Here is an 11,837-nt window from a genome sequence, read left to right on the forward strand (position 1 = left end):
CCGTCTTTTTTCAAAGTTAAAATTCATCGTCCAAACTGATAATTTGACATTTTTCCCATCCCTCGTAAATAAAGAGCATAATTTTCGCATCAATATAACAGAACTAGTCGTTAAATCACGTGAATTGCTTTCTCGACGAAATCCGAAAGTCGCAATAAATTTGAGAATTCCGCAATTCCAAGTTATGCAAAAATCATCGAATACTCGAGATATTCATCGACTGCAGTCAGAAATCGAGTTTTCAATCTGACGAATTCTCTGCAATTTTTTTTATTTTTTTATTTCGCTATAAAACCATATCTCAATTCACTTCGTATGAATTAAATTTTTTAACAATCGCTTTCTCGTATATTATTACAACATTAACACGGCAAGGTGGAAATAATTTTGCTTATCGCTTCTCTCGAGGCGCGTTGCAAATTTTTTACCGTACATTTGAACACAATCTATCTTATGTTGGCAAACATGTGATGCGGGTACAGTTTAGTTTTTTTTTTTTTTTTTCTTTTTTTCTTTTTCTCTCTTTCACTCCCCCTCTCTCTCTCTCTCTCTCTCTTATCGTTTGCGCGATAAAATTTGCGTCGATAAATAATCGATTCGAGCGACCCTGCAGCACCTGTCACGGATCAAACTGTAGTTAAATTACCGTCAAGGTCCTGACGGGCAGTCAGGTATGTACCTAGAATTGCGAGGTCTCGTTATTAGGTACATACATACATACATTAATACGCAGAAATCAATCGCTAAAGTATATAAAATTTATAACATTGCGTACAGTATTATATTGGTACACATGGATAGTCAGCAAGGTGGGAAAAGTGTGGTACACCTTATGATCCGTCTTCCTAAGTAGATAAATATACGTGGCGAACATGTGTGATCCTGATACAATCGATATCCTTCGACGGTATTTGTCGACGTTTATTTATTCGAATAAAAAAATTAAAGAAAGAAAAAAAAAAAAAATTAATGGAAACATCGTGACATCTTTTTACGTTGTTTAAACAGAAATGATGATTAAAGGATGCTTATTAATTATTAAATACATATTTCAAACCGATCCAACAGTTGCGATTTCAAGACCTTGTATTAGTTTTTTTTTTTTTTTTTTTCTTTTTTTTTCCTCAACGTTAGACGAGAAATTTTAAGAATACGATATTCTTTCGATTTACGGCGACTTGTTTTTCGTCGAATTTGACCATTCTATTCGTTGGATCAAGAAGAAAAAAAAATAAATAAAATCGAAGCAACAAATACAGATACGTAACCGTAAGTCTTGTTTCAATTTTCCGTGCGTAGAAAACTAGTCGATTTTGATTTTCATCACTTGTCGGAAAACAGATGATTAATATACCTTGCCTTGTTCAATTTTTGCAGATCTATAAACGTAACTCGAGGCGAGGCTACTTTTCATTTTTTTTGGACATGGAATAGCCAAATGGTTTGATTTAAAAAAAAAAAAAAAAAAAAAAAATTACAATCCGCCACGTGTCACCGAATGACTATAAATACATCGGTTAATACTATTCGCGCATATGTAGCTACTTATGATTATGCATATACACACCTACACAGGTATATATATTCAACATGCCTGTGTCATTCCCTCTAGGTATATAACATTGAATACATACTGCATCAAATGCAAGATTATACCGCCGTCTCGTCTGGAAAGACCGGTTCCGATTTTATTCCGCCTGGCAATCTTCCAAAGGATCTCAAAAGTCCTTCGTTCACCCGTGATACGATAGAAGTTTCTACAAATACGAAATTAACAGCAAATTTCAGCCGCGTCTTCATATTCTATCTACTTTATGTCGTTCTATTGGTCGTTAAAAACGGAGTATATTAAAGGTTAAAAGTTTTCGCTGTATAGTATATATATATATATATATATATATATATAATGTATCATTTTCTTTTTTAATCAGACATATAAAAACTTATTTTCCCAAGAACTTGTTGTAATATTTTTTACTTTGATTTTGCACTGTTTTCCAATATATAACAAGAGTATAAAAGAAATCTTGTAAATATATATGTTAGTCAGATTTCACGAGAAGATGCTCAAATTATTATTATTATTATTATTATCATATCATCATCATCATCCTTATCCTTGAATTAGAGCGTCAAATTGTGTTCCACACGGTACATTTATAATGTACGAGTCGTTAAAACTATTTCGAAGTCTGCGCGCCAATAAATCGCGGTTCAATACATGAGTTATAGGTACGTATCAGAGTCCAAACCGTGAAAACGGGATCAAGTGCAATCATAATCGAACATATGTCTGTACTGTATGAAAGAGTTTTAGCTCCTTGAATGTGACAACACGAGGTCAATACCGATTTCATTTCAATAACGAATATATTCGTTATCGGCATTATACGATACTCTTGGCGATTACCGGCTATTAACAGGATTTTCAATTAACTGCAGATGTCCGTTGATTGGGGGGGGGGGACACAACAACAAAACAATTCTTACAGAGTGGAAAGTATTTCGGAAGTGTACTTTTTTTATGGTTTTTTTCCCTAGGTATTTCCAATACGTCGAGCATTGATTTTTGTTGACCCAAAACGATCGAAGTGCTTTAAAAAAAAAAAAAATATAAAATAAAATCGTTTCATCGTAGTTATGACGAATCGATTCAAATGGTCTGACAACAAGAGAACAAAATTTTTGACTACTGCTGCAGAATATTGAAGCAAAAAAGACACGACAAATGTTGAAATAAAAATTCAGGACCTTCAGAGATACGTTTTTTTCTTTCAATTTACGTTAACGGTAAATTTAGGACATTTTTTTTTTTCTTTTGCCATTTTATTCAGTACATTTCAGTACATTTTGCCAGTGATAGGGTTGGTAGTCGGTCACTTTTTTCACTATTAGTAACTTGTCGTCACTTTAGAAAAAAAAAAATAATCACTTTAGTCACTTTTTGGGTCGTAATTGAGTTTCGTGGATGAAAAATTTTGCTGCACAATTTTCTTTTGTTTGTCAAGTATTACAATAATTTTAGCTAAAAAAATCAACTGCGATCAATCACACCGATCATTGTTTTTGTATCGAAATGTTTCGCTCAGAGTTATCGTTCACTTTGTCATTCGTTTGCCAGATATCGCTTAGGCAGTGCAAAATTGTTGCAGTGCGAAAAAAGACGCTAAGAACATAATGAAAAAACCCGTATGAACAGCGACGTGATTGAAAACAGCGTTAATTCTGATGATACGGATAACAAAACCGTTTTTTTTTTTTTTTTGAGCAGACCAAAAGCGCAACTCTTCTCACATAATTTTGAGACGACTTATATCACGATTGAAAGTTAAATTTTTTTTTTCTCTTTGTTAATTTCAAGATTCGTGGATGGTGAATGCGGTTCGAACAGCGGCGACAGCACGGGGCAGCTTGAATTGAGCGGTGGTGAACAGCCGGAGGAAGCATCGCCAGAATCGATGCACGAAACCAACAACAACAATTTGCTACACGAGAATTTGGAGCGCCGGATACCATAATTGTCATAATCACGAAACAAATACGCATAACTTCAGACTGAAGACACAATTAAATAAATATCATTCATTCGTGTGTCGGTGTGTCCAACGAGAAACTTTATGAAATTTTTCAACCCCCACCCCCCGCCCCTATGATCGTGGAAGAAGGAGGAAGTCCCTATTGACCACAATAGTAATAATCATAATAATTTTTACGTACCCGTAATGCAACGTCGAATGGCACGTTTAATAAACGTGATTATTGTATTATAATTAATAATCGATAATTAATTAATAAACTATTTCATTTCAAGTCCCTGATCGGCAGACGATAAGAAACAATATTTTTGGGACGGAAGCGCGAAAGTATCATCACATTTAACAACGTTTCATATAATATTATTAATAAAAATAATAACAACAACAACAACAACAACAATAATAACAATGATAATACTACTACTACCACTACCACTACTACTACTACTATCACTAATAATAATAATAATAATAATAATAATAACAATAATAATAATAATATCAAGCATAGTAATGATAACAATAACAATTCTAAGCATATGTGGTGTAATATCTATAATGTTAATAATAATACGGTGAACTCAGCGACAAGAAAAATTATTATAAATAATCAGGATACAACTGATATTGTACGGTACTCGATTGTGTTTAAGGTATATACGTGATTATACCTTATATGACACATAATGTCGTGATGTATTTTTATTTTATTTTTTGGCTTGTTGTGAACTGAAGTAACTGAATATTGCACACGCGTGAAATAATCGAAATATTAATAACACTATTAATTTTTTTATCATATGTGATACGTATGCGTGTATATGATACACAATTACACATGTATGTTTAATGCATAATAATAGTGTAACGGGGAGACGAACGTTACTTGCGTAAACACGTACACGGATACGATTTTGAAATTGTTTTTTTTTTTTTTTTTAAATCTTTCAATTTTTTTGTTTTCATTTCTAATTCATTTTATTGTTGTTATTTTTAACCTTTTACAAGTTTAATCGTGTTATTCTCATTTCTTATTTGATATTATACGAATGAAAAATGTTATATACCTATAAATTTTATATATATATATGTATTTTATAATATAATATATAATATATATATATAATATATATATGTGACTTCGGCCACCAGGCATGGTGCAGTTTGAAAGAAGAGGTTTGTTTGTATTTTATTTTTTTTTTTTTTTTTCTTTCTGTAATTTTGGTTTCGGAAACGGATGATAAACTGTGATATATATAGAACTTTCCTTCATTTTCCCTTTGTTCTATATAAGTTTCGTTGAAGCGAAGGAGATGAAAAAAAGGTTGCTAAAATATGTATAAAAATATTTATAAAATTGACGTCATCTTGGTATTATTCGCTAAGTGTTGAGACGGCTAATTACTACGCGCAATTGAACTATATAATTGAACCACTGTGCAGTGCTATGTAATAGAATACAAAGTGTTGAGAAATGGATAAACGATAAAATAAAACTTACTCGATATCAGTGATTTACAAACTCTGTAGTTATTGTGAGAAAAAAAAAAAAATGGTGGCTAAAAAAATCAAGCAAGAGACGCTAACAAGAACGAGATGATATGGAAAAATTTTAAACGGTGGAAAAAAAAAAACCTATTATCCAGACGAAGACAGCGAAAATTACTTGTCGTACACATACAAGGATTGATTGCGGTGTTGAATTGCAGTGCGAAGTTGAAAGTTGCGTTGTAATAATGTCTGATAAAAATTATACATTTACATGTTAACGACGTTGTTGTTTATTTAAAAAAGACATCGGATAATGCGTATGTAAATATATATATATGTATACATGTATGTATATATGTTATATACTTATCTATATGTAAGATATATTAAGTCAGCCGTCCGTCTAAAAGCTCGCATAAAATATATTATGTGTAAAATTTGGATTTATAGTTAAGTAAAGAGCGTGAAAGTAAAACGAGAGAAGATAAGAAAAAAAAAATAGTACAACTGTAGTGAAATATAGAAAAATTGTTGGAGCAAATACAATGTGTACATAATACACGTATGTATAATAAACACATACATACATAGATGCATACATACGTAGATACCTAAAAGAGTCCATCATACTGACCAACTTACGACAATTAAATACGCGTGGAATATCAATATTTGTATACAACATTATAGGCATATAAATTGTATATGTGACAGAAAATTTGTTTAACGCGAATTCCATATCGCACGTATACGCAGAATGATACGAGTTACCATGTATTATTTTTATACTCACGTATATCAATACGATAGGAAGAAAATTATAACGAAGCAAAGAAAGAAAGTGAATCGCTCCACGTTCAACATCTTTACACGACAATATTAAAGGATCGAGTTCTTGAACATTCAAATACATTTTTAAAGAGACTTTGTATGTACGTGTATACAAAGTGGATAGCTAACGGTCGAATGATCTAACGCGCATGCGCTAAAATTCTAGAGCGCAAGCAGTTGTTTCGTCAGGTTGGCCAACCGTCATAAGTTCAGATGAGGGGTCGCCGCGATGTATGTAGCCTCAAAAATGGTGGTAGACCTGACAAAACAACTGCTTTTGTTTCGAGAATTTTAGCGCATGCGCGTTAGGTCATTCGATCGTTAGCTATTCACCCCGTATATACACAAAAAAGTGAATAATGAATGAACGAAAAATGTTTCGGAAAGAACGATGGAAAAGAATAATAAATACCACGAGTTTCGCAAAATCCGACTGGATGATAAAATGTTGTTGCCCGCATTTATATTGCACTTTTGTAAGTAAATCTGCACGTGTAGTGAGTTTTAATCGACGATATGAAGAATTGCGATCGGTGCACGAATTGCCTAATATATTTGTGCACTCGATGATTTCTCGGTAATGCTTGGACCAATTATTTGAATCGACTGATTGGTTATTCAATGACCGCAGTATCTGGTGTATTAATTAGCGTTTATTCCTCGGTCGTCTCATCACGATAAATTCGCGTATACATCTGTAGCGTGTATTACTGATTCCAGACAAGCAGATTATACATAATAGAGAAAGTCTATAAGTTAGCTCAATTTTAACTAACGTGACTTTACTGCCTTGTATAATGATTTTCCTAATTAATTCGTGTGTACGTGTAAATAAAACGAAACGACGTAGTCATCTACAAAATTCATGTACAATCGTTTGCGAATAATAATTACTCTTATCGATCGCCTTTCGACAACTATCGAGCATATATTTACAGATTTACAAATAATTCCCCGTGACCGGCTTACTCGTCAATTTTAGTTTTCTTATTTATTTTTCTCGCTTCTTCATATCGCATTATTTATCGCAGTGGTGTTTTCGAAACGCCATGTACTAAGTATTAAATATCAAAAAAAAATAAAATAAAATTATAGCAAAATATATGTACATTTTTTTTTTTTTTTTATCTATTCTTCTTCTTCTTTCTCGTAATCTTCTCATCGTCGTTGAAAATATTTATGCGAATTGCAGCGAATGAGATATTGTGATTCAGTAAAACATGTAATTGTTTTTCGAATAGTGACTGCTAATTAATACTTAAATTAATTATATATACATATGAAAATAGTCAGAAAAGTTGTTCAACTTTCTTTTCAACATTTCAATTCCTCGTCAGCTTAATTTGAAATCAATGTTGACACAGTTTTCGAAAACTGATCATACACATTATTGCATGTATAAGCGTAAATGTGTGCCTGGGCAGAGTGAATTCCTGAAACGACTGCGTCGTCCGTCGTCTGTTAAAATTTATTGCGCACGCGCTAAAATCCTGGGGTAACTGTTTGCCAGGGCGGCCAACTGAATTGAGTATAACCGCCACTGACGACTGTCTTAACTTTTGAGGCTACGTATAAATAACGGTTGGTCACCCTGGGAAACGTTTGTTCTCGGATTGCGGCGCGTGCGCATCAAGTTTTTAGCAGACGGCGGATGAAGCAGTCATTATTAGGAAATCACTCCGTATATCGGTAACATTCATTTGTCTTCCATGTGTATATTGTATAATACAATATGCAGATAAGTTTCCCGAGTTCAATGTACTTTAAAACCATTCCGAGTATAAATTTCAAATTCTTACACAAACTACTGTAAGAATATTTGTTGTACAACTGCGAAATATTGATAGATAAAACAATTAAAAACAAAATTTGGCGCATCAGTTTGTTACGCAGAGGTCGGGTGACTTTGCGATTAAAAATGAGGGACACAAACAATTCGATTGAAATGTACGAATTCAGTCGAGTGAATGAAAAAAAAATAAGAGAATTGTTTCGTCTGACCTGCGAAATCTGCACTTTTATTTGTAAAGCGACATACGCATTGTACATACTTATACATAATATACATATATACATATAAATATGATACTATTATGTATAATACGATAAGTCGATTTTATAGAAATTTTTGTCAAAAACATGAATCTTGATATGGTTTTGAATGATTTTGAGATAAGAGGAACATGAAAAAGTATAAGAGAGTTCTATTCGGCTTGAAAAGGGATTGTGTGCAATTACGCGAAATATTCTATTTCATTATACATGTAATATATTTTATGCAAACGTCTTTTGCGGATGCGATGCTTCTCGTTTTGTTTGTGCGTGTTTTTTTCTTCGTTTTTTATGGAACTAAATCGACAACATTAAATTAAATTTGTATGACATATAAATATATCCAATTTTAATAAACAATATAAACATGTTATAGATATATATATATATATATTTTAAATAAATGAATTTTGTAAGTGACCATATTATACATATAAATATACCTATACGATTAATGTTACATACGCATAATTGTATGCGCTGATAAATAGATAGTTTATCACACGCGCACACACACACACACACACATATTTTTATATAAATATATTTTTTGTTCAATATTATATAAAAACGAAATGATAATATATTTACACACGCTTCTGTTTCAAGAGTGTGCCTCGGCTCAGCATAAGTATTTTTAATCCTCGTTTATACGGTTAGAAGCGAGTATTTAAAGAAAAATAAAAACGAGGTCAAAGTAAAATAGAAAAGAAAGGATGAATATAAAAATTCAGAGCCTCTTGATGGCTCGTGTTTAGAATTATTCGGGAGAAAAAAATTTCACGCAAATGCAATGTACTTCATATATCCATAAATGCCTAATCCGAAAACCATATTCCTCTTATTATTATAGTTATACATATACATACATAAATAGTAAATACAGTATATATGTATATATTAATAATTACAATTACGTTAGTACAATTCTCTCTCGCGTTTAAATTGAGTAATACATTGTGTGTGAAGTTTCGGTGCCTGTAAAAAAAAAAAAAAAAAGTCGAAATTCAATTTCTTCGTTATTATTCTTTTTCGTTTATTTATTTTTTATAATATCGTATTTTTATTTTCTCATCACGCATAAACTGATTATACGCATGAAAATTTGTTTTATGTAAAACATGCATTTACACCCGTGCAATTCGCAAAGAAAGTAACTTGACAGAATTTTACTAGCGTATCATATTCTTCTTTAGTTATATACATACATGCATTGTAATGTACGTGTACCCGGATAATATTATGCAATGTATATATCATATATATGTATATATAACATCCATTTTCACGTATACGCATATGCATGCGCGTATATGCAAAGAAAATTATTTGTAAAGAAAACTAAAAAATCCGAAGACCTTCGCGATCAGCAGACGCGTTATTGTGTTTTCACAATCTTACTACATACGTTCCATATACTTATTTATCTTACATGCCGCAGTACACGCTAATAAACACGCCACATTCACATACCATTGAAAATAACAAAAAAAAAAAATAAAAGTAGATGAAAAATAAGAAAAAAATTCACGTAGCGGTATAACGACAAGGAAATGAATAAATATGCTGCTGCCAATCGTGTGTATAATATCGTCGAATAATAATTATTATAATATACCGTACGTCATAACGTAACGCACACACACACACACACACACACACACGCATTTATGTATACATATGTTTATATACAAACACAGATACACTAGCGCAACTGTGTAACAAGAGGGATCTTCGGAAAAGCTCACTGATGGTTGTACATATTTGATAATCTGACATTAATTTAGACATAGATATACATATAATAACTTTATTATTTGAATAAAACAAATCTATAATAATGGTTTACTTAAAACCTTACATATATAGGTGTGTGTATATATATATATATACATATATATGGGTGTATCCTCCGTCCATTACGAACAGCTGATCTGTCTCCCAGGGAGTCATGAAATTTTCAAATTGAAACAATATTTAAATTCCTTTCAATCATTCCAACTACCTACATTATACAAATATTTTTTTACATATCTTTATACATATTACTGTACATATACATATATACGTTGATTATTAATATTTTTCATTGATCGTGATGAGAGCATGGAAAACTATCTTGAATTTTTAACACCCGAAATTATAACATGACGTACAATTTGACGGAAAAAAAAAGTAAATTGGTGATCATAAAATCATTCGACTCAACAAGTTGCAGCGAAATTCATTGACCAACTTATTGTTAGTATGGAAGTTCGATTTATCGGACACCTGTTTAATTGATAACTTTGTTGTAATATACGTGTCTTGGAAATCGTCCGACAATGAGATACGGCTTGGCTGATACGATGACATTCAAACGTGATTCTTGAGAACCGATAACATGTTAATCTCAACGAGTACGATGTGTAAAAAATATAATGTATCATATCTGGTCTTCCTCTTTACTGTTATTTATTTATTTTTTATTTTTTTCTAAAGTTATTGATTAACAATTATAACCAACGGCGAAAATTGTCATCGGAAGAAAGGCTCGTCAAATTGTAATATTTTACGCAGATGTGTTGCTCGTTTTAAAATCTATGGAAGAAATCCAAGGCTTATATTAATAGTCGGTAATATTGCAGCCTTTTTATTTTAGCACCTCCGAATTACGGGACACTTTCGAATCTGCGATTTTTATGAGAAATTCACGAACACGCGGACTATCAAACCTGCTTAATTTCACCGCTTATATTATATACTTTAACGAGCTTTCGACAGACCTGGAGCATAAATTCACGCGCACAATTTACTTATAAAATCTGTCGGCAGGTAATTGCAAACCATCGAGCCGGAATTTTGCTATAACCACGAGCTATTCCAATCTCGATTGATTGGTGTTGAAAGTGTTGACATTCAAACTTCGATGGTAGTTAAATTCGAATTTATCTGAAATCAAAGTCCTGAAACGACTATACAGTCACGAGTATATGACGAGTAATATATACAACGATTTGGCTGTACGCATATATTAACTGTGCAATGTTCAACATTCTTGTTCAGAAATTTCTTGGTTCGGAAGATTCTTTTTTTCACTACGGCGGAATTTAAATTTTTTACGCAGATTTTAGAGACACATGTAAAAATATGACTTTCTGTTATTGCACGAGTATAGAGATGGAAAAAAAAAGTTGTCTCACATAACAGGGTGATCAATGTTTTAAGCGATATCAAAGATTTTGCTTATTTATTATTTTACATATCTTTTAGAGGAATAGCCGCCGGGCGTTTCTTCAGCACGTATTTATATTTGCTGAAAAGAAAAATGAAACTTGAAAAAACGCGCGGTCGCCGTTACTTGAAACGAATAATAAGTGGATATATGTATATGTATAGTCAAGTTCGCTTTACATACGCTAAATTGCATAATTACCTTGAGATGCAAGCGAAATGCACTCTCTTATATATAATAACTGATGAATTGTTATGAATAAGAAGGATATATGATTTCTCTGTTATATAGAAAACTGTATTCAATACAATATAAACACCTAGCCAATTGTGCTATCGAGCCTTAAAAATATATGAGCTGGCCTCTCAATAGGCCCTGTTTGATGTATTCGTTTGTTATATCTTCGACTTCGTTCTCCTCATACCTCCATGCCGTTTCAAACAAGGTATTATCGAAAGCGTTGACTAAAGAACATCAAGACGGATACCACTGGCTAAATTTTGTGACCAGTTTTCGGCGGGCAAGTGGGCCCAGATGGGCCTTGAAGCGTGGAAGGGTTCTGCTCTATCAACTCTACCTAACAAGCTCGCACCGACATTCGTGTCAGCCAAAGTAGAGCCGATATAAAAGCTTAAGATTGAGTAGGTAAAAAGTGAGTACGTAAGTCTACTTGTCAACTGCATCATAGAAATGTCGAGTAGCTCAATCATACC

At 32.4% G+C, this 11,837-nt stretch overlaps 1 protein-coding gene across 3 annotated transcripts in view; it reads left to right on the forward strand.

Moving 5' to 3' along the window:
• Positions 1 to 11,511, forward strand: part of LOC124183199 (protein dimmed-like) — a 33,260-nt gene extending 21,749 nt beyond the window's left edge. For all 3 annotated transcript variants that reach the window (XM_046571372.1, XM_046571374.1, XM_046571371.1), the window contains exon 5: positions 3,362 to 11,511. In XM_046571372.1, the coding sequence (XP_046427328.1) occupies positions 3,362 to 3,518 (157 nt within the window). In that variant the 3' untranslated portion in view covers positions 3,519 to 11,511. The remainder of the gene's footprint in view (positions 1 to 3,361) is intronic.
• Positions 11,512 to 11,837: the final 326 nt, after the last annotated feature.

The sequence above is a fragment of the Neodiprion fabricii genome, chromosome 5 (assembly GCF_021155785.1).
Source record: "Neodiprion fabricii isolate iyNeoFabr1 chromosome 5, iyNeoFabr1.1, whole genome shotgun sequence".
NCBI classification, from domain to species: Eukaryota; Metazoa; Arthropoda; class Insecta; order Hymenoptera; family Diprionidae; genus Neodiprion; species Neodiprion fabricii.